At 40.6% G+C, this 24,826-nt stretch overlaps 1 protein-coding gene across 8 annotated transcripts in view; it reads right to left on the reverse strand.

The window, feature by feature from the left end:
• Positions 1-24,533, reverse strand: part of MARK3 (microtubule affinity regulating kinase 3) — a 68,491-nt gene extending 43,958 nt beyond the window's left edge. For 4 of the 8 annotated variants that reach the window (XM_083733661.1, XM_083733657.1, XM_083733659.1 and 1 more), the window contains exons 1-4: positions 23,459-24,533; positions 10,082-10,120; positions 5,608-5,799; positions 1,635-1,688 (exon numbers count right to left, since the gene is read on the reverse strand). In XM_083733661.1, the coding sequence (XP_083589787.1) occupies positions 1,635-1,688; positions 5,608-5,799; positions 10,082-10,120; positions 23,459-23,521 (348 nt within the window). In that variant the 5' untranslated portion in view covers positions 23,522-24,533. The remainder of the gene's footprint in view (positions 1-1,634; positions 1,689-5,607; positions 5,800-10,081; positions 10,121-23,458) is intronic. The other 4 variants (XM_083733660.1, XM_083733662.1, XM_083733658.1 and 1 more) reach the window with 2 other exon arrangements.
• Positions 24,534-24,826: the final 293 nt, after the last annotated feature.

A 24,826-nucleotide genomic window follows, 5' to 3' on the forward strand; every position in this document is an offset into this window, starting at 1 on the left:
ATTGCTCCATCTATTCCTGAGACTGATGATAGCCAATCACTCAGAGGGCAACATCACAAAAGGATTCCTTCGGGGTTTAAAATTATATCAAGGAGGAGGAGAAAACTCTGGTCCTCTTAAGTTTCCAGAGATGCCTACACAGAAGAAAAAGTGGGACATACAAAAGTTTATCCATCTGTCGTTCCTTTTCTTTCCTTTGTGTGTAAAAAGTCTATTATTGCATTATGTTGCTAGGCCATTTGCCTTATACTAAATGCACATTCATTAATTAGCAAATCTGAATCCATGTTTAAATATTTTTAGTTCTTGCCTCACAAACAATGCAACTTCCATTGAAGCATTGACCAATAAAGTACATGATAGACAGCAGATATAATTTGAAGGGTGTGGGTGTCCAGCTTTGAAGGCTCCCCAAGAATGAAAAGTCTGCTTCCTGGGAAGTGCAGTAATCTTGCAATTCTCTGCAAAGGAGTGTTCTGCTCTCACATCCTTTCAAGAAACCCAGGATTCCAGATGGCTGGTACTCTCAAGCATTTTCTTGATTATTTTCTAAAAGCTGCCCTTAATGCTAAAGGAGGGAGAGCAATCAAGTGGTTTTGTATTAAACCAACGACTCTCCTTAGAGATATATTAGGGCATTGCTGGAATAGTAGGGTGGAAAAATATGGTGAGTCAGCATACAAACTACAAAACTATAAAAAAGCTGTATGGAAAGCAGCATAATTTTATAGTCTGAAAGTCTAGCAACAATCCAGGTTACCATGAACAGCTGAAAAAAAGCAAGGAAAAGTGCACAATCTCCAAGAGAGAAACCATGGGGAGGGTGGAGTACTAAGTCCTCCCCACTTTTCACCTGAAAGCCACACCCAGGTTGCTTTCCCCAGTAGAGATTCCTGGCTTGGGCTTGCAGCATTTCAAGAAAAATCCAATTGGATTGAGAAGGGCTGCAGTGAGGGAAGGGGATAAGTTAAGCCCCAACTTATAGGGGATAGGTTAAGCCCCAACTGCACAGTTTTTCCACAGGAGTTGGGTTCCCAGACTTGAATCTGTCATTCACTTTGTATCTGTATTGGTACTATTTTTAACTGGTTTTATATGTGGAACTGTTTTCAAAATGTTTGTACTGTTTTTATATGGAAATGTTTTAAATTGTTTTTAGACGTGTTTATGGCAACAACTGTTTTATAATTGCATATTTCAGTGTTGTAAACTGCCCTGAAACATGGTGCAGGGCAGGAAAGACGCCTAGTAAAATAAATAAACAAATGTGCAGCTCCAGTCCAAGAAAGTGCATCCCAGTAAATGCTTAATGTTTAATACATTTTGCCCATGAGACAAAACAGCAGAAGAAACAGAGGCTCTTGTTCAGTTTATGCAGCAGTTTGGAGTACTAGAATAAGGAAATAAGATGGATAGGTGTTATTTCAGACTTTTTTCGTATGTAAATTCCTAGTTCAAATGGGATCAAATTCATCAGATAAAACTGTGCACTTTCTCCCACCCCCTGCAAAATGCAGGAAAAAGTCAGCATTAAATTGAAACCACCATGGACTGTGGACAGGGCTAACATGAAAACTACTACAAAGGGATAGGAACTAAAATACCTGAATGGCTAAACAGCTAAGTAAACCTACCTTCTGTAGACTAGTTGGGTTCAACTGTGTTTTGTCGATTATTTTTATTGCAACCTAGAGAGAAAATGGTTTACAGTTAATATTTGTTAACAAATGATATCTTATTACAGTTCAGAGATATTGGTGATGCTAAGTGCACCACTCTTTGAACACAGACTGCACAAAACAAAATGACAAACACATCTGACATGATCTGAAGATTCAAGCATTAGTACTTAAAACCTGTGGATCGGGGATGCTGTGAATCTATCATGAACTTTCATAGGAGTATCAGACAATCTTTGTCCAAAATCAATCACAAGCTGCATTCCATCACATGCAACTTATGTGCCACCTGTATTTGTGAGAACCTAACCTGAAGGCAGTCATCAGCATCCTAGAAAATGGAGTTGGTGCTCAAAAAGCAAACATGCGACTTGGCCACCAAAACAAAACACAAATAAACTGGATAGAAAATAATTCAAGGCTCACAATAGTTTATCATTAATGAGATCTGAAAGAGGTTCTAAATATTTTTGCTTGGGATCTGCACAAAAATATGTTGCAGTGTCGTGTTCCTGTTCACTGCTTGCATCTGTCCATCAAGCCCTCTCTAAACCCTAAAGATTTCTTGTATTTTTGCAAAACAGGGGTTTCCTGCTCATACCTAAGCCAGAATGCCTGGGGCAACCCAGTCTGAAGGGCAGGGTATAAGTAAATATCATCATCATCATCATCATCATTTCCCTCCTCTGTGTGCATAGGTCAATTCTGGCATCATAAGCAATAGCACTTACACCTGACATCTGATATAGACAGAATGATGATAGAGTGCAATATGGTGATTTGCAAATAACAGGAAGAACAAATCCCTGTCCTTCAAGGACTGAGCCATGAATGGAACACTGGATCCAATTAAATGAAATTGCTACACATACTTAGACAGGCATAGTTACATTAAGAAGAGAGGGGCAAATGAGAAAAGACATGTTTGCAAAACTAATACAAGAGCAATTTTTTCAGAAGATGTATTGAGTTAAATTTAATTCCTGGTGCCAGTTCATGCCACTTTCAGAAGCTCTGTTCAATATTTCAGCCTCAGTAGCAGCAAAAGAGAAAGAGCAATGGGTACAGCGGCAGCAGCTAGGGAGGTGACAAATCATATGACTGTTCTATATACTAGAGGCAACAGCACTGGAACAGCAGGTGTAATTCTCAAACAGAAAAAAGAATTATGAATCCAGCCTTTGAAAGAATGCCAAAGTCTCAAAGGTACCCCTTAAGGCAATTTAAGGCAATTCAGTTTTGTCCCAAGGGCATGTCACCTCAGCAAATTTATGAGGTGTTCAGTTAACCATGTTTAGTGACTGCTACTCCTAATAGATAGAAATTCAGCCTGTTGTCCCACACGTAAGAAGAAATCTGTGGGTCAGCTCAGCATATGAGAGAGGAAGAAAAATTCTCTTTATTCACACATCTCAATCATTTAAAGCATTTTTACAGTGCTCTTCATCAAGAAGAGTTGTTAAACCCCTTGGCATACACCAAATATGACAGTTTTAATACCAAGGAGGATTTAAAAGCTTCTCACAGTGTATACTGAACTTTCTATCTGCAGATGATGAAATTTCAATTTCCTTCCTTCCTTTCTAAGCTGCATCTCAAACAATCAACTTTAACAGAAGTTTCTACACAAGTGTTACACTGAGCTATAAGCCTCTTTGCCTTGATTCAACTTTCAACAATGTGTTCAACACAGATCATCCCTATACACAGCAGCACCAGCCAATCCTGGTAAAGACGACACAATGCTGCAAGCCCCTTCTGCGACTCACCAGATGCACATTGATCCATAGCTTTATCACCTCCAGACCAGATTAACTGTAGCACCGTATACTAGGGGGATGCTGAAAAGCTACTCACAAACATCAGCTAGTATAAGACAGCTGTCTGTTGGCAGATTGGCCTTCCCTTTGTAACTAGTGTTATCACACTTGCCTGCGATCCACATTGAATTCCATTGCACTTCGAAGTGCTCATTTCAAAAGGTAACTTTTCAAATGCTAGGAATCCTCAAAAGCGAAGACCAGCAGTTGAGCAGCAACAATAGGTCATGCCTATTACCCAGCCCTATATTTTCTTTAAAACAATACATTCGCCCGGATTTGCAAACATATATTATATTATATTATCTCAAGTACCCTCTGGACAGACACTCCTTGAATTTATCAGAATAAGTCATCCATCTACTTCTGAAGTAGCTTTCTGAAAAGTATCTGGAGACGAAGGCAGCACCTTTCCATGAATATGAAAGCAAATATGTGACCGAATAGCATATTCACTGTCAAGTGCATGTGGAGAATGTAAAATTGTGGGACACAGCTGGATCAAGAGGATGTCCGCATATTTGAGTTCCTTTATTTTTGTCTATAGGAATTAGTACTTTATTCAATACATAAATAAAATAAGAATAAATGCATTTCACAATGATGCCAAGTCAAAGTGGCAGCACCATAAGCAGCAAGAACTCCTGAAGTTATCAAAAAGTGAGCCACCATGCCATCCAGATTTGCAAATGCAAGAGAGATTAAGGAATGGCCATCTTTTAAGCAGTCTGCATCTTTTAATCAGGTACAAGTTCAAGGTGGCTTAGAGACACATAATCACCAATTCCCAGGGTGCTGGTGACTAGCGCAAAGCAACAACCTGAGTAATTTTTTTGCTAAGCCTGCTCCCTGCTCCAAAAAAATGTCAGCGTTCAGTCCAGACTTCAGTCCAGTCCATTTGCAAGGGAAACAGAGCCTTCATTTCTCCCAATTGTCCAAAATTACATACTAGCTTTGAATGGTTTCTGTGCTCCCCCATTATTAAGGTCTGCCTCACACTTCAGTTCAAAAATAAAACTACATTCCACACATGCCGGCTATTTCTTATTTTTGGAACGTGATCCTGAATGAATTTAGAAGCAAGTTTCTCTGAATTTAATGCAACTTATACCCAAGTAGGATTACAGTAACATTAGCATACTGCATAAATGAAACCCAGATCATGAGTTTATACAAAATGTAAAGTGATGCATTTTTTGCTTACGATGAAAGAATGTATGACACAAACCTACTCAAGCATGGCAGATCCAGGTTAACCAAAGGAACATAACCTCAATTTTAGATTAATTATAAAAACTGAAAATTAAGCTGGGCTACAATTGGTCCTAGACCTTTTAAAAAGGCACAACAACAGTCAATACATTTAAAACAAAACTAAAACAATACAAAATAGACACTCAGGGCAAAAACCCATTTACTCAGCTGGGAAAGCCTGTCAAAACAAAAATGTCTTCGATTAGAACTGGAAAGTAAAGATAGTGAGCACCTGTTACATCTCAGCAGAAATACTATTCCACAGAACAGAGCCAGTTGAACCACTACTATATTTAGCTAGCTGGTTTTTCCAGGTGACACTAATCTACAAAACTGATGATTCAAAACTGATGATTCAATTCTATTCCTTAAACAAAAGATTTTTAAAAGAGTATTGGCAAAATATTGCTAGGAATACCTATGAAGCACAGAAATTCATTTGAGTCAGGAGGTGGGAAACCCATGGGCTGATATTTATTTATTTTATTTCCGCAATAAATGTTATTCTCTCTATTCTGGTTTACACACATTTCAGTCTGGAAAAGTATCTTCTTTGGATCAAACCTTTGGGGTTTTTTATTCAATATAAAGATGGAGTATTCATGCACAGTTTTGAGGCAACATGATTATGTGCTAAGTTCACACTATTACTGCATTTGCTGGAAATTGCTGTGTTAGGGACTTATTGATAAAGCCAAAAATATTAGTAATAGTAGCATTAATTATGGCAATAAAATTTGTATATTGCTCTTCATCCGAAGATCACAGGGAGGTTTACAATATATTGGCTGCTCTTTTATGCTTAGGCATATTTAAAATAGCTTTTTGTTTTCGAAACATAAACAACACTGTACCTCTCTGCCAGTAAGAATGTGTCTGGCCAGTTTGACTTTTGCAAAATTCCCCTTTCCAATCGTTTTAAGAAGCCGGTAATTCCCAATATGGGGTTGTTCATCTGCACAGGAAGCTATAGAATTCCTACAGCGGGCACCAGACCGACTAGGTCGAGGGGGAGCTTCCTGCCGTCCTTCGCCATGAGAGGTATGCTGTAACAAAGAAACACACATATTTAAGACAATGTACTTTGCAAAACATTGTTCCAAATCAAAGAGAGAACAGACTCCAATGAACTAGAACTTGGCGATCACAATTAAATTAATGGGGCAGTAGCTAAGGCAGACGAACAGTGTTTCACGCAGTGACTTTTGTCATCATAAAAGGGAAATGAACAAATTCATGGAGGGATACAAGACATGATACATAATAATATGCTGTATGCCCATCAACAGTTCCTCAGTATTATCCAAGTACAGTGGTACGTCGGGTTATGAACTTAATTTGTTCCGGAGGTCCGTTCTTAACCCAAAACCGTTCTTAACCTGAGGCGTGCTTTTGCTAATGGGACCTCCCGCTGCAGCTGACGAGCAATTTCCATTCTCATCCTGGGGCAAAGTTCTCAACCTGAGGTACTACTTCCAGGTTAGTGGAGTTTGTAACCCAAAGTGTTTGTAACCCGAGGTACCACTGTATAAGACCTGTAGTGCTCTTGTGGCATCCAAGGAACAGATAATTAGCTTCACCCTCTAAAAAGTGCATTTCAGGATTTGGCAAATGTGTCTTAAGGAATCATCCAACAGGAAAGTTGGCATTAACATAGAATAAATGTGGGCAGATGCAGCCAGGTACATATAGGCTACAGTCATACCCACTTACTTAGGAGTAAACCTCACTGAACTCAACCAAACTGTCTTCTGAGTAGATGTGTATATAACTGCATTGTTAGGCTTTGTTTTGGTCCACAAACTCCAATAGAAACAGAGCCCAAGCATGTGTAAATCTATTTGCTCACACCTCCTTCACTTCCCCAGCTCTTCTAATACATTTTTTCCTGTTTCCATTTGTTAAGCTATTCTGGCCTCTCCATCCACCCCACTCTCCACACTGTCCAAATGCAGGTGGTAACCTCATTGAGGCAGAGACCTGCTTTTCTTATATTTCCCTTGTATTTCACAGTGCACACTGATGAAGCTGTAGAACATAACAAAATGGAAGTGAATCATTGTTCCTCTTTCAACAAGGGCTGTAGCTCAGTAGCAGAACACATCTCTCAGATGCAGGAAGCTCCAATTCCTGGTATCTCCTGACAGGGCTGCAAAATATCTATTTGACAACCTAGAGAGCCTGTGTAGACCAGAGGTAGCCAACATGATGCTCTCCAGATGCTGTTGGATTACAACACCTATCATTCCTGACCACTGGCAGGGTGTTAGGAGTCAAACAACTGCTGGAGGACATTGACATGTTGGCTAAACCTGGAGAAGACTATTGGCTAGGTGAACCAAGGACCTGATGCAGTATTAAGCAACCTCCTACATTTTTCACCAAATCTCTTTTCTAAACTTCTTTAAAATATGTTACTAATAATATCTACAGAAACATTGCTTAGGGTATAAAAAGAGTTCCCCAGAATTTTCTACATTGTTAACTGCAAGACAAGGACATGATGAACAGCAGGCAATAGTTTTAGACAAACTCAGTAACATCAATGATGCCACTATAGTCTTCATCCAGAGGACCATAGCTGAATTATCTAATTCTATCACAATTTTTAAAGGTCTTGCCACTAAAATTGCTTTACCTGAAGTAGCAGAAGTGCTAACGTATAAGAAATGATAAAGAAATATAATAATGTAAGCCAACTGCTATCAAAAGCCAACTGAGTAACAAGTAGAAATGCACACCTACAATGATAACAAAAGCTTCTTCATTCTGCCTTTTTCACTATTAAGTCCTAAAGAAAGGGAAATTAAGTACTGAAGAAGTGATGTGAAAATGTATGAAGTGACTGACACACAAACAAAGTTGCAGAAGGTTGTGAATGGCAAGACAACTGAAATGGTGTGCCCTGTTCTATTTGTTTTTAAAGGGGAAGTGGTGTATGTACAGGATGATGTAGCGCTTGGCAAAGCCTAAACTGGCCTATTTGCTCTGACATTTATGGGATGTGCATCTGTACACACACACAGAGAGAGAGAGAGAGGGGGGGGGGGAGGAAGGGAAAAAGAAGATGAGAAAAATGACCGGGTCATTGAGAAGACATTCTGGTCCAAGTAGCTAGACAAAATAAGCAAACTGTGATATGGTTACCTTACAAACATGCACCTAAATGGTTTCTCTACACTCAAAGTGCACAGCACTTTCTACTAAGCGTGTGCACTGACCAAAAGCCCTTTGCTAAAGAGCTGTGATTAAAAAGCTTTGGTAAAATCATTGGCTATTGTATCTAGAGTAGAGAAGCCAGCCCATTCACACAAGAACTTATCTTGCACAGCACTGCTTGCCTCCCTCTCAACCTCCCCCCACCAATCTGTTCTGGAGGTTCCGCCACTCAAAGCAGATCTGGAGGGCCATGAGGCACAGGGAGAGCAGAGAGGAAGTTTTTGTGTGTAAGTCCTTGTGCCAATGGGATGTTTTCATTGAATAAAACCTAACCCCCTTAAATTTGTCTTGTCATTGACAAAAGAGCTCTCCCTCCTACCATCCACCTGCTTTTCTTATAGGGCAAGCTTGGGTCGAAATGTTTAAAACTTTGCTGATACAATACACAGCTTTTTTACACATCCGTATCTCTGAATTGCCCCAGATCACTTCAAGATGCTTCTGAAAGCTCTTGCTTTATCCTGGACAAGCCACAAATCTGTCTGGGGTGCCCTATTTCAGTTACTGATTTGGGATTCATTCAAATCTGATGCACTTCTAGTTTCTACTATGTTAAGGATCATCTCATTGGCAGTAAATATTGGCCACCAAGACAACTGTAGAGACTTCATTTTAGTTTAGTATTTGTGGCATCTTGCCAAAAACACCTCAAAGACTATCAGCTGGCAAAACAAAGTGAAAAAGAACTTGCAGACAATGTTAAGTTGAATTTAATCCCTCTCATTCTAAACATCAAGTATGTTGTGCATGGACAATGGCATTCCTTCTGAATTCGAAATAATTATTTTACAAGATTCTAAATAACCTAGACAAGCAGCTTTAGGTTGTGCACACACAACAGGTTCTCCTACACTGTTCATAAAGGGAAAATATTGTGTTGTTTTGAGACTTTTACAGCATTTTTTCTTTAGTCCTGTGCTTGAGAATGCCTCAACAAGGTGAAAGGCTCTGCGGAAAAATATGGTAAACTAGCACATAAAGGTGATAAAATGTAAAACCATGCGAAGAGTTCACTTCCCTTTAGAAACCACATTTTCTCATTTCTTCGCTTCAGTCTTCAGCCATTCTCCTATTTTCATTTTTCTTCTATCTTTTCCAACATACTTCACAATTTATATCCAAATGCCACCCCATCTCATTTATCTTTTCTCCCCATTATCCTTACATCATTTTATCCATCACTTCCAACCTGATGGGCCCTGACCCAACCAGCTTATCCTTGCATCAGATGCAGAGCTTTGGTTTTTAATTACTGATGGAAGCAGTGGGAGGGCATCAAGAACTAATAAAAAAGCAACAACAGAGTGTTACATAATGTGTGCAATATAATCAGCAGTCTTTGTTCAGAGGCTGAAACTTTGTGTTGAGTTCTCTGTATTTCAGTGCCAAGTGAAGAAGCCAATGGATCAAAAGCTAGTGGAAAAGTAAACCCTAGAAACATCATTGCATGAAGACTATGTTGTGTTCCTGGGCAGCCCACTTCAGGGCTCCCTACCAATAGTCACAATGAGGCAGCTTAGGATTTACTTCTCAAGAAACAGATTTTGGGGTACCATTAAATAGGCAAAAGCCATTTGGATATCCCACCAAAACTTCTGCAGTGCTCAAAGTCAAAATACGGAACAGGGCACAGTACAGGTCAGAAAACAAGAAGAGGAAACCTTTTTATTTTTTAATAGAAATAGTCAAGCCTTCATTTATGTGTATTCAAATCCTTCATTGTGGAAAATTGATCCAGAATCTGATTTAAGAGCTGGCAGTCACTGTGAAGTCAGCAATACACAGGAAGAAAGTAGCACAGATAAAAGCTGACAAGCCCTGCTTGAACGAAACTATCCTGACAAAGCAAGAAGGGGCGTAGATTTTGTCCTTGTGATAGGAGCCACTGCCTTCTCCAGTTTAAAAAACTTTTAAAAGTCTACAAAATGCTTATGGACAGGGTTTGTGATTTCACAAGCTACTTCCTTGTCAGCGACTGAGCAAGATCTTATCTTCTGGAAGGACAGGAATAAAGCAGCAAACTAAGGAGAGAGAAATAAATTGCGTAACATGCATACATAGAAAAAAGGCAGAAACAAGCCAGCTTTTTGAACAAAATTTATAACCCACCTTTTCAGAAAAGCTTTCCCCTACTGATGTTCCGGCATCCTTTCCCATTAAGCAATAAGCATGAAGGAAAGCAAGAAAAGAAAAGAAAAATGAACAAAAATAAAACCTGGGAAGTGTGGTGTTGGAATTTTAAGGAGATACTTGTGCCAACTTTCAATTTGTACATATTGCAAAAAAGTTAACACATTGCAAACATTAGCAGCAACTCAAAGAAAAACCATTCACCAAGGTTAAAAATTTCATGACTGACTATTCTAAAAAAGTAACCTGAAAATGAAAAACCTGTCATATGAAATTTTACACCCACTGAAGGGGAAAAAATCTTACAATATAAACCGTGTGCATGCTTAGAAAAATTAGTTTATTTAAGGAAACCTATATTTATTGTATTCTGCAGGGAAGTTGTAAGTGCAAATGCTTACCTAAGCACGAAAGGCAACAGAAATAATTCATATGTTCAAGTTGAATAATGCACAGCAGCCTAAACCTATCTATGAAATATTTCAGCTATACTGTAGTAAAAAGAATCATTATTAAGATATATCTCTGGATCCCAGATAAACTCAGGCGGATAGCAGTACATGATTAAATTATAAAGCAATAAACCTTTAAGAGCAAGTGTGCAGGAGTAATTGAGGATACATCTTACATGCCTTCAGTTTTACCCTACCACATAATCTGTATTTGCACTCTACACAATTCCCTTCCCTAACTGCATGAACACACTTCTCTACCATGGGCATAGCCGGTGGGTGGGTGGGTGGGTAGGGGCAGCTGCTCCACCCCTAAATCAATACAAATCCTAGGTTCTGCCCCCCCAAAAGCCTGCCCCCACAACAAAAAGCCTGGCTACACCCATGTTCTGTAGTCTAAACAGGGAGTTGTGTAGGCAGCAACCTGCTCCATCCAGATAGATGCTGTTATGAGTCAATTAGTGGGAAATGATCTCTCTAGGAAAGGGAATTGTCCCCCCCACAATCCAACCAACATCATCACTATTTCTTGAGAATTCTTTAAATGAGTTTGATTTGGAAATAGAACACAATAAAGGGAATATGTTAAATTTCAGGTCAGAAACACCCAAGTATTTGTGCTCAACAGCATTCGAGTAGTCAAGCATCTCTATCACAAGAGCATCAAAAACAAGGTTCTGTCATTCTGTCATCATTCCATAGCATACAGAAATGACATTTGTTGGGCTACTTAACTTGAAACTTTGCATACATTATCTACACAATGTGATTTTTCACATTTATCGCCAAAGAAGAATGTCTAGTTGCCATTTTGGGGCAAGACCGCTCTAAAGTCCTATTTTTCAAAGGACTGCCTGCCTGTGATTGGTTAAGCATCTGGTTAGTTCATATGGCAATCCTGAGTTAGGTTAAGAACTTTGAGAATTTAAATAAGGAAAGTCACTTTATCCAGGGACAGTCCACATATATATTGGCCTATTCCTACCTCTCTTTCTTAATGGTGACACAGAACATTCATAAAATAGGAATATTCCTGGGCAGTGGGGTGGGTAAGTGAAGTCAAGCTACAACAATTAATTATAAAATCGTTCATAACTATAACGACTGCACAAAAAAAGCATTTTGGTTCCTGAAATTCATTCTGATTGTGCAGATAAAATATAACTGAAAGAATTCTACCGGATGTTGTATTAGTGTGTGAAAATAGTCAAGATCCAATGATCTCCAGAAACACACCTCCAGATGGGTTATGTCATGTGCCATCTTGGCACCCAGGCATCTTCACTTGGTTGCAAGTGGCCAATAGGTGCAGAATACGCCTGGCTAATTTTGAACACTGCTACGTGCACTACAGAGCCCCATCCCATGCAGCAAGACCCGCAAATACCCTGCCCATACTGACTCCTGCTCCACACTAAAACCTCCACCCCCCCCGCAAACCCACATAATTTAACACATGAACACCCTGAGTGATATCCAACAAAGCAGTTCCGTTAGCAAAAAGATTTCCACTTATGCAATGGAATTTCTCTTCCATCTCCTATTTTCTCCCCATGCCCCCCCCCATCTGCTCCATTAAGCCAAATGGGAACCCGTTTTCCCCCACCATATATTTATTGTTGTCAATCTCATGTTGAGGGGGAGATAGGAACAAAGTAACATCTGAAGCAAGAGTAATTTTTGAGGCTTAAGGGAGTCTGCCTGCCAGAAGGTTATCATTGATCAAGGAGGATACGGAAGTTAAAGAATATAGTGCAATCCTGTGTCAGAATACTCAGAAGCCTCTCTGAACAAAAGAGGCCCATATCTGTTCATCTGCACATTTTAAATAATTAATAATAATAATAACAAAATGTATGCAGGTAACAGCTTGTTTGTAGTTTCCCCTCTTCCCAGAATAATTCCATAACTTGGAAATAATGCACAGCTACCATACAAGTTTCATGCCAGACCAAGCATTGGTAAGGATTAAGAGCACTAACTGGTGGAATAAGAGCCTGGGTAAATACTTTGGGGGAGGGAAAAGAAAGATTGTGATTGTTTAACTGATCCTGAGAGAACATGCTATCTTGAAGGTTGTATAGCTCCCTTCAACTGTTGCCCGTGGCTCATGGGTTTTGGAGGTGAGTCAGATCTGTACAAGATTTTTCTAGGTCCGCCTAATGGCATTTTCAAATTTATAATTTTAACTTTCAAAAAATGATATGGCATGGCAGGTCATTAGGAGAATAAAATAAACACTACTGTTAAGCTCTGGACCACGGTCTCCCAAACCTGGGTCTCCAGCTGTTTTTGGACTACAGTTCCCATCGCCCCGACTACTTGGTCCTACTAGCTAGGGATAATGGGAGTTGTAGTCCAAAAACAGTTGGCGACTCAAACTTGGGAACCCTGTCCTAAACCAGCCTGAGCTCAACTTCTAACACTGTGACCTGCATATCAGTCTATGTATTATTCACAACCCAGTGCTCCATAGTGTTTGGAGTGTGAATGGAAGTGTATACACATAACTGAGAACTGTCAGCTATATTCAACAATAGTTACAGAACTACTTTCTTATGTTCAACAAGCCCTAATGTTTTAAATGCATTTTCTTCACTTAAAGAAAAGAAAACCTACTTCAGAGTGCAAATTGTTCAACTCTTCCTAGTTTCAACAGTTGCTATTTAGAATTTGCTGGGCAACAAAGAATGCAAATAATCACTATCAGCTGCACCAAATACAATTAGGTGTAATCTGTTACATTCTTGCCAAAACTTTTTTTTTAAACTTGCAATATTACAAATGTATTTGAAATCCCAACCTTTTTTAGAATTCTGTTTCCTAATGTAGCAAGTTATAGAAAAGCTAAAGCACAGGTGTCAAACACAAGGCCCGCGGGCCGAATCCGGCCCGCCAGACCTCGTCATGTGGCCCGTGTAGCCGCCGCCAGCCTTCACTTTTTATTCTCGCTTTTTTTTTTTTACACAAGAAAGTTTACATGGTGCGGCTCCCTACTCGCCTCCCCCTGTCGCTCTTAAGGACGTGGCTGCTGCTTCAAATGTCCCCGCGTCTCTCAACTTGCGCTTTCGTCGTCGGGGGCCGAAGCGAGGCGGGCAGCTGGCTTTTCTCTCCCGCTCACTGCTCAAAAAGAGCAAGCGGAAAGTCAGGTCTCTCCGCGCCGCGGAGGGGGAGTCTTTCTCCTCGGAGAAACTTTTTTATTCCAGCCTTGGATCTTCTCCGGGGATGCTGGATCCTCTCCGCCCGCCCCCCAAACTCCCCCTTTCTTCCAATTCTCAGCCACCTTGGAATCCCTCTTGGTGGGAGAGAAGCGTTTTTGGCTTCTGCGGAAGGTTTCCCTTGCTGCCACCGCCACCAGCAGCAGCAGCCCCGTCTGTCTGAAACGGCCACTGTTTGGTTTAATAACACAATTTTGTTATGTCTGCTCAGCTCTGGCCAAGCGGCTCCTTCTCTGCGAGCGGATCCATGTGTGTCCACGTTACATCGGGGGTTCCCACGGCCGCGCCTCCCGTGTCTCCCCCTCCGCCCTCTGCCGAGGCGCGTCCCCTTGCAACATCTGAAATTATTTTCTCAGAAACGCCAACTTTGGGGCTCTTCTTTTCTTCTCTCCCTCTCCGCCCCCCCCCGCTGCTCTCACGCTCTCCCCCCTTGCTGATCCTAGGATCTGATTAGATTTCCAATCACTACCCAGTGCGCAATCGGATTTCTGATTTCAGCCAGGAGCAAGCCAGCAATCCGGAGCATCCACGTCTTCTCCTCGCCAAACTCTCCGCGTTATTATATCCGTTCGCCTTGCCTCTAACTCCTCTGCATTTCCCCCTCCCAGAATCACACATCAAATGCAAAGAGATGCTTATGGTGGCGGCGGCGAGCTTGGTGGAGGGAGGAGGAGATAGCAGGAAGAGAGAGAAAATAAAATTCCCACCAGATGTTAAGAATCCATCACCATCATTTATTTATTTTTAAAGGAGAGTCCGCTCCCAGGGTGGGTGGCTTCGAAAGCCCCTCTCTCCTCGCAAGTCCTGCTATTGCTTCCTGATCCTTCCCGGCGTGCAAACTCGCCCTGCGGGAGGCATCCTCTTCTCCTCCGCGCTGGATTTCACCAGCCCGGGGCTTCCCTTCCTCTTCATTTCGCCTCCCTCTCCATCTTTGCACAGCCAACCTTTCCAGGACCGATGATGCCCATGATCAAGTTGTCCTTTGGGAATATGGGGTGGCTGGTGGGGGGGGTGAGTGGGAGAGAGAGAGGCGCGCGCACACACTCCAAACACCCTTAAAATAAATGTAAAGTGGACCGTCTACATTATTACAAAAAAACAGTAATAGTTGAATGCAGTGACAATAATTTATGATAATAAAGAGTGGACACATAGTCCTACAGATACAACCGGCCCTTTGAGGGTGACCATACTGCTGATGCGGCCCCCAATGAATTTGAGTTTGACATCCCTGAGCTAAAGGAAACCTATTTTCACTTCATATCATGAATACACAGTGATGCTGGGATAGTAGAACAAGTTCATAAAATGATACAAACTGTCCTTGGACAGGGTCTTTGCTATACTGTATAGAAAAATTCAATCTCAGTAGTATTGTTCCAGCTTTGATATTCTTTCAGGCTGCCTTTTGTCCCTAAGGCCTTGACACTCAGCCCTCACCTTCTATCTTATTTCATCCACTTACCCTTGAAGTCCCTAACTCATCCTCTTGGCTTCTATGAATTTAGAGCAGCTCAGCCTATGGCTAGTGCAGACAGAAGGAAGATGTACTGAATTCAAGGGGACACACACACACACACACACACACACACACTCTCTCTCTCTCTCTCTATATATATATATTAGATATATAATCTAATTGCCAAATGGTGCCTTAAACCTGGGTTACAGTCTCCACAATGGAATGTCTAGGCGCTGTTTTCATTTGTTTTTGGTTTTTGCAATGGACTACATTATTATTATTATTATTATTATTATTATTATTATTATTATTATTATTATTATTATTTCTATACCGCTTTATATTTTAAAGAGCAAATCTCAAAGTGGATGACAACACATTAAAACATCAAATACAACAATGCAGAACAAAACAAATTCAAGCTTCAAGGAAAATATTTCAGATCCTTCTCTAAGTGACATCATGCTTTCCCCAGTCGCCAACCCAGCATGCATCTTCATATGGTTGCAATTGGACCTGTGCCAGTCGCAAAACGTGCCTGGTGCCTGGCTAATTTCGAACACTGATTTCAGTCTATGCGAGGTCCCTCCAAAAGGTTTGGGGGAGGCTGGGGATAGTTTTTAAGAGGTCAGCAAAAACTGATGGATAAAGCATTGGTAGGATTTTGTAAGTAAAGAACTTGTGGTCTTCTGTGGACTATGGCTTTGCCCAAATTTATATTTCTGTTCCTATACTCATTTTCACATGATCATTTTCTGCAAGATTGTTTTAACCATGTGGGACTTCTGCAAGTGAATTAACACAGAATCCACAAAGCACTTGCCTTGTTATGAATATTTTAGACTTCAAGTGCAACATGCCTACCATAATCACAGTGAAAACTTTTACAAATAGAGAATCTGTGCAGCCTTTGCTCTTTTACACACATTAAATTCTTTTATAATTTCCATTATTTTATACAAACTCTCTTTCATATGGTGTTAAATCCTGGGGGTGGGGCAAGTTTCTTTTGTAATCAAACCAGTCCCTAAAAATAGATTCAAGGGAACGTATTTTGCAGTTATATACCTTGAGCAACTGTGCTGTACTTCAATGTGAACTGAATGCAAGGTCAATTTTGTGTAAGAACTAGACAACAGGACAGCCAGAAGATTGTAACCAAAAGTCACATTCCAATTTAAATGATAAAATATTTCATTGTGGAAAGGCAATCCGTTATGCTCTCTTGGCTACTAGCTTCTTCTCCTTCCCAATCATACAGCTCCTAAGAATGTTAAACTGATTGGCCAGGTATACCTGCCAAACAATAATCAGTTTAAAAAGTTGACAGCAGACAAAGTATAATCTTTATAACAAATAGCTTGATCACCTTATGGCTACTAGCTTCTTCTCCTTCCCAATCATACAGCTCCTAAGAATGTTAAACTGATTGGCCAGGTATACCTGCCAAACAATAATCAGTTTAAAAAGTTGACAGCAGACAAAGTATAATCTTTATAACAAATAGCTTGATCACCTTAAAACACATCCTAATTTTTCCTCCACATTAAAAAGTACACCCTAACAAATCAAGCCTTCAAAGGCAACCAGTGTGAAATTATTAAACCTACAAAAAGGGCATAATTCAAGGACAGTAGTGCATTAAGTAGCCAATAGAAAGCTAACAATATTGACCTGTCAAGGCCTACATGACTCACTGGATCACCAGCATATGTGATCAACAGATTTCTTCTTACTGTAACATTTTCATGTGTCAGTGTAACTGCATTTCACATACAGTTTAACCGTGTAGGTCAAAGGCAAGCACACATACTCTAAATATAGACTCCCATCTGCAGCCAACCTGCAGACTGGGGAAGACTGACAAAGCCGGGCATCATCATGCCAAGGAGCTAGAAATGGGAACAGCCTGGCAGCCAAAAGAGTTTAAGGCCTTTAAGGCCAAGGACTATTAAAATGCCAAAATTCAGCCTCTCACTTGCACTATTATTTTCTCAGCTCCTGCTTAGTTACGTAAGCAGAAGTAATTATTAGTTTGGGCCACAAGAATGCTGTATTAATGTGATGTTATAAATAATGAGTACAACCTAGCTGCTATTAATCATGGAAAACACAAATTTAATGCTAGAGCTGTGCAACAGCATAACCCCAAATATCTGGGTGCCTATATGAGGGTGGCATTAGATTTAATCACAAAGTAAAAAGATAAAGGTGCATAAAGTGTGGGGGGGGTGGACTAGAAAGAAGTGACACATCCAGAATAAGGAATTATCCAGCAATAGCACAACAGCTTTATTGTAGTGCAGGAATATTCAGAGTGGATTTTGTTTTTAAGAAAAGGGAGAATCTGTAGGACGCATCTGAGATTTACTATATCATCCAAGTCACACTGACTTTGTTCACTGATCAAAAGAAGTTTTTACTGACCTCAGCACTGAAGTGTAAATATAGCAGCTGAAGAGCAAGATGTAGTCAAGCCTGAATCATCAATAAAACTGCATACTAAGTCCAATTCCCATATAGCCATTGTTAGTAATTATGTATGAAGCCAGAAGGACACCCAATGGTCAAAGATCTGAGATTGATGTTGGAAAGTCCCTGTTCAGATTTTTATCCTGTGATTCAGTGTCGTGCTATTTTTAAATAGTCAATTTTTGGCTAAAAGGTTCACTTACAGATTTGATCCCCAAGGCTAGCTATAATAGGAGCTTTGGGAGTTCAGTATTGTAAAGGTCAAACTCCAAATCTAAGAGGGATACATAATAGCACCTCAATTATTCCATTGCCTTGAAATAACCAATGATATACATACCAAGTGATCTAAAATGTACAGATCCATATTCAGATTATCAAAGCATGCATATTTTGTAAGATAAGAATGGCCACAAAAGGCCTTTTTTGATGCAGTAGATATCTCTGATTCCACAGTGCAGTTCCAGGTATATGTCTCTGGCTGATGGCACACTACTGTGCAAACTCACCAGGGAATAATGAACACAGTGGAATTTACCTCCACATAAAAATGTGTAAGACCATACTGTGAAAAGGGTAGCGATGCGCAGCCCAGCAGCAGATATGTGGACCAGACTTCATAGCAATGCCCACTGCTGATGTAAAAAGTGTTACTACAGAACGGAACAGGCTATATAAACAGACATATTAGCAAAGGCAATGCAGTATCTTTTCATTGATCAGCTATTACAGCAGAATTCACTATGACATCCTCAAGGCCACTGTACAGGCGGATCGTACAGAAAATGGGTTTCATTTCACACCATAAATATGCCTTCAAAATGACTGAACAAAATGTGTAATATCTTCCAGGAACCTTGATAGTACTTCCTATGGGATGATGGGTAGTCTAGAAATACAAACAAAGGATGGACTGTAGCTCTGGCTAAAGAATCTGCTTTGTGTGAAGAAGTTCCCAAGATCAATCCCTGGCATCTCTGAGTAATGCTGAGAGAGGACCCCACTTGAAATCCTAGAGAGACACTACCAGGGAGCGGAGATTATTCTGAGCTACATGGACCAGTGCTCTGACTTGCTACGGCTTTTTCCTGTGTTCCTAAATAAATAGCACCCAGAAAAATGCAATTCAAACAGAAAGCATTAGGAGTTCCTCCCCCTTAGAACAATGCTTTCCAAGTCAGCTTACTGAGCCACTCCTGAACTACACACACACACACACACACACATATATATATACATATATATATATATATATATATATAGTAATCCAATTTTAAAATTTAAAATTTAATTTTAATTTTACTTTACTTTTAATTTTACTTTAATTTTAAAATTAAAGTAATCCAATTAAATAAAGCCAGTCTTGAAAAAGTGTCAGAAATTAGCTAGGTGCCATGCGCATTTTGCGACTGGTGCAGGTCCAATGGCGACCACACACAGATCTCTAGATGCCAGGTTGGTGACTGGGGAAAGCACTTAGAAAGGATCTGAAATATTTTCCTTGAAGCTTGAACTTATTTTATTCTGGATTGTTTTATTTTATGTTTGAATGCGTTGTAAACTGCTTTGAGATTTGTTCTTTAAAATATAGAGTGATATAAAAATGAAATGAGGAACAACAACAACAAACTTCACAGGGGCGGATGTACCTAGAGATTCCATTGTGGTGATGATTATAAACTAGGTTTAAGGTGCCATTTGGTGATTAGATTATATATCTGAGTTTCTAACACTGCTCGCAAACTGAACATTATCTAACCTACAAAACTCAATAATCACTTCACACAAGTTACATATACCCATGCACTACATCACGTGTAAAAACCATGAAGATGCCCATTTCCTTGTCTCAAAGCCACTGCTTTGTAGGAAGGCCTGGCTCAAAGATTACATTAAACCAAGAACAAATGTTGGCCTCTCAATCCTTCAACAGAAGCAAACTACAAGTGCTAGTTCACACATAACAAAGGTAGCCTCTGGGGTGTTGCCTGCCTAACATGGCAGAAGAAGCAGGGGAAGAGCAACTCAGGGACTTCTGAGCAGCATGCACCAGCATGCAGCTATGGGATAATGTGATGTGTGAACCAGCTCCAAGTGTGAACATTCCCAAGAGGCCACATCTCTGACAGGAAGGGACATGTGGGACAGGCTGTTGCTGGTATGTGAAGAAGCGTTAACAGTGGAGCACACAACATCTCAGAGCTGCAACTGTATCAGATGTGGGGAACCTTTGGGCCTCCAGTTGTTACTGAACCATAAGTCCCATGATCTCTGGCTACTGCTCATATTTGCTGGGGCTTATGGGAGTTATCATTCAGCAACATCTGAGCTAGATAAACTCTAAGCAGAAACTGAGGGCTTAAGTTCACATGAAGTAGCCATGAATGTCAGAATTCAAGAATCAAGGCGAGACTCAGAATCAGCTATCTGAGTTCAGAACACAAAGGCTGTCTTTGGACATTCATATGTACCTGTAAAGCTTAAATTGATTTTGGAGCATGTCATTGTGCCTAATGGTTTTACAAAAGAAAAATGGGCTTCTGCACTGACTTCAAAATCAAATATAGTTCAACTTCAAGCACAGGCAAGAACAATGCTCATTCAGCATTTTTCTAGAAACTAATACGAAACTGTAGTAAACATTATCTGTCTTTGCCAATAAATGTTGTAGATTGCTACCTTGGAAAGTTCAGCATTGGCTCAATTACATCCCTCCCAGGTAACAGAAATAAGCTTTAAAAATTTAGTATAAAGAAATTAAGATGGCAGTCACATGACTAAACCAAAGAGCAATTTCGTAATTTATTTAGGTGACTTATTTAGGTGACTTATAATCTGTTCTTCATTAAAATCAATCCTAGATACAAAAACAAAGCAATAGAAAAAAGTAAAGCACAAAAATAGATCAAATTCTATTATAGCACTTGGGGAGCAACAAAAATCTCTTGCAGTCAACAAAACAAATGCCTGAGTAATTAAAAATGTATTTACATGGTGTCTAATACTTACGACCCAAATCTGCAAGACGAGGGCTTTCCACCATCAGAGTGCTACTATAAAAGACACCTTCTCACAAGTTGCTACATAACACACCATCAGCAACTACACCTCTGTTGTCCTACCTGACCTCAAAGATTGGTGGGAGTAAACATATAGGGGAGCAGGCAGTCTAACGGGTCCTAAGCCCCAGTTTTCATTCTTTCTTTCTTTCTGACACACTTTCTGAATGAAAATTTGCTCATGCCACACCTAATTTTTTATTGGTAAAAAATACATTGGAAATAAAAGAAGACACAACTCCTAGCAGTGCTTGATTCATAACAAAGTGCACAACTACTTTATAATGCAGTGTTTCTCAAACCTGGGTCCTCATCTGTTGTTGGACTGCAGCTACCATCATTACTAGCAGGACCAGTGATCAGGGATGATGGGAGTGGTAGTCCAACAACAGCTGAGGACCCAAGTTTGATAAACACTGTTATAATATGACCATGGAACATCCAGAATGTATAAAACAATGCAGCTACATTAGAACATGAATCACCCATGATTGTCACTGAATCTTCCTGCCACACTTGCTATCCTCTCCTGCCACACCAGTGTGGTGCACCACATCCTTTGAGAACCAATGACCTACCTGTTCCCCCACTAAGCACTGTCACCACACTTGTAATGGAAGACTCTTTCAACCTGAAGAAATTACAGGTGTAAAATTTAAATTATCAAATTTAAAATGCAACCAGGAAGCACTGAGCTGTGTAATCTAACGCTAAGGATCCTCCTGCAATCTAGTACTTGCATGGTCAAATGCAGGCCTCAATATAAATGATACTTTAAAACTCACTACTACCCACGTGCATCCTCTGAAACCAACCAACCCAATTCAGCTTAGTTTGCAAGCTGGGACATGATCAAAGAGGCAATGCAACTAAGCAAAAAATCTAACAGCATACGGTTTTAATTTTATATTTTTAACAAATGGGCTATCCACAATAAGTTTAAGAATTTATCTAATCTAGAACTTGAATATACACACTGGAGAATGGTATTAAGACAGTTTCCCACCAAATATTTCTAAGCCTGATGAACTTGCTGATAATAGAGTTATCTAGTTAGTAAAAGAGTTAAGTGATCAAACCTACTGAAATAAACCTCAAGACTGACAATGAACTACAGAAGTGTCCAACACAGGACAATTTTCCCTAAAAGACAACTCTGGAGGCCTGGAATGAAGTCCACAAAGATTCTATAATTGAATTACTTAATTAACTCTGGCTGAATATAGTCTTTAGTTCTTTTTATAATCTGTAAACTAAAGTAAACAAAGAATAGAGAAGTTTTATCTACTATGTCAATAAATCCAGAGACTTGACAATGCAACAATTGTTCCCCTAAGCATATTTTCCACTTCTGTATCTAAGCTTGTTGCAAGTATCCTCAGTCAATCACAATGAATAGGCCAGCTAACACACATACAACAAAAAATATGCATCTAAGTATATTTTTCTCAACAGTGGATGGAGCCTATTGAAGATCTTCCTTTTCCAACAAGCCTTTTAAATGGAGATTTTTATTCCCATCTAGATAGGTGTACTGAACTTGAAATTGTTTTTATATATTTTTCATTGTTTAACTGCTTTGGGATCTTTTATGGGAGGCAATTCATAAATAAGATAAATAAAACACCTTCTTTCTTGGAGCCTATCAGAGATTCTTAACTTTACAGTAAAACTGGCTATCAGATAAGCAGCACACACAGATTTGTCACTTGTGTCTTCAGTCCTGTATCAATGGACATGCTGCCAATTTCTTTGACAGAAGGAATTTGCATTTGAAAACATATTGATAGCAAACCTGGTGTTCCGAAAGTTAAAGAAAATATTCAACTTTTTCTCTCCAAATTCCGGAGACACCAAACGTCCAAACCTTTATTGTAATACAGCATAAATACCTCTCAATTCACATATTTCATTTGAAAATAATTCAATTTTCTTTAGCATTTATGCAACCAAACTCAAATGCTATATATGAAGATAAATATAACATCTAGATCAAAAAGAGGAGGTCCTTTAAAATCACCTAAGTGACTGCCAACACAAGGGCTTACTCGGTCACTTATGAGATATACAAATCAGATTTGAAATATATGTTATCTAGGTCACTCAATCCAATCTTTTTCAGAGGAAAAGAACCATTCTTTACCATTCTAAGTTTATACATGATCCACTTGTAATGATTATCATATTTTATGCCCAAGAACATCTGTTTTGATTATGTTACATTCTAAAGACATAAGACTAAAGTGTGAGGGACTTAGAAAGAGAAGTAGAAGTGAGAGGGATCCCAAGTTTAAAGAGAAGGTTATTGCAGGCAGGCCTTGATAAGAGCTTCCCTACTGATAACATTATTCACAACAACCTGTACAACATCTGTCACCAGATGTCCAGCTGCCAGACAATGAATGTCATAACAGTAGAGCAATGGATGCCCTAGGTGATGTCAAGATGTCCTCTGAAAGGATTTCAATTATCACAATTTGACCACCTATTCTCAATTTCATCCATATTTTCATAGAAAACAGCACATTTCCACCCACTATTTAATAACCCATGTCATGATACATCTTTTAAGATGGAGGCAAAATATACTGTGCTGCATACTGTGAAATTTAACACCAGGCGTTAAAAAAAAAGGCATTCAGCTTACTATAAAATTCTCATTACAACAATGGACAATCCTGAAGTACACTCACGTTTTCATTCACGGTGGGCAGTTCATTCACTGTGGGCAGCGGAGTTCTAGTGGACATTTTCATCCACTTGCGCTGAAGCACCGTTTGCAATGGCAAAATCCAGCTAACGTATGGTGTATACAGATATAGAAAATACTAACACTCTCCCCCCTCCGAATAGTTTTATATATATATATATGTATATGTGTGTATATATATATATATATATATATATATTTACCAAAAAAATCGCATTTTTACTGCATGATAGTGGTTACGAAGTACCACCATCAAGGGTGGGGGTAGGTGGGAAAAGAAGGGGAGTGTGGGGAGGGAAATCCGGTTTGCTTCCCCCTTCTCCACCACGACCCCCGTTTCTCATCTATATTCCAGTCTGATAATGGAGCATTGTATCCTCCCGGGAGTCTTCAGGGATCATTCTACAGACCAGATTAGGATCCTTCGAAGGCGGCGGCGGCGGCGGATTAAAGAAGACGGGGATTCTCACGGAGCACAAAAAAGAGGGGTGGGGGAGAAAGAGAAGTGTGTGCCTGGGTTAGAGAAGGGGGACAGGGAGGGAGACGAGGAGAGACCAGAGCCGCTTCTGAGGAGGGAGGGGACGGGGCTGCGGGCGAGCAAGGGCGGGGGGTGTTTCGGGGCGCTGCAGACACGGAGTCCAAGTGAGAGGGGGGGATAAACCGGAGTCGGGGAGGATGAACCCCCTCTCAGAGCTGCCCAGGGGAGGCTTCTGTCCGCCTCAAAGGACCCCAAGCCTCGCTTCACCGGCCCTCGGCGCTCATGCCTTTCGCCCCCCGCCCCGACTCCTCCGACTCCTCCTCCAGAGAAAGTCCCGGTTCCTCCTTGCCGCCGCTATGCTAACAAGAGCGGGCCCTCCTTCCTCAGCTTGAGGGGTCTGGCGCCGAGCCTTCCCTTCTCCGACAACACCGAGCGCGGAGGAGACCCGCCGCCACCGCCGCCACCGAGCGGGCTTCCTCCTTCCTCCCCACCACCCAGCCCGCTTCAGCCACAAGCAGCAGCAGCAGCGCCGCCGCTCCCGGATGATCCAAGATGGCCGCCCGGCTTCCTCTGCTCCGGCGTGAACCGGAAGAGACCACCCCCTGCACGGAGAGAGGCCGCGGCTCCTAATGCTGGGGCTGCGGGGAGAGAGGCAGGGAGACTGTGGAAGAGGGCGCAGGCGCGAGTGCTGCGTTTCCCAGCCCTCCCCTCCTCCCTTGTTGCTAAGGTCCCCTGGAAGGAAGGGAGGGGGAGGAGCTTTGATTTGGGCGCGCGCTCTGCGTTTCTGTCGGGTAGGGGGGACGGACGTCGTGAGGTGGGGGGAGGGGTATTCTCGCCTCCGATGATGATGATGATGATTATTATTATTAAATT

Source organism: Podarcis gaigeae (assembly GCF_964106915.1).
Source record: "Podarcis gaigeae genome assembly, chromosome: 1".
Lineage (NCBI taxonomy): Eukaryota > Metazoa > Chordata > Lepidosauria > Squamata > Lacertidae > Podarcis > Podarcis gaigeae.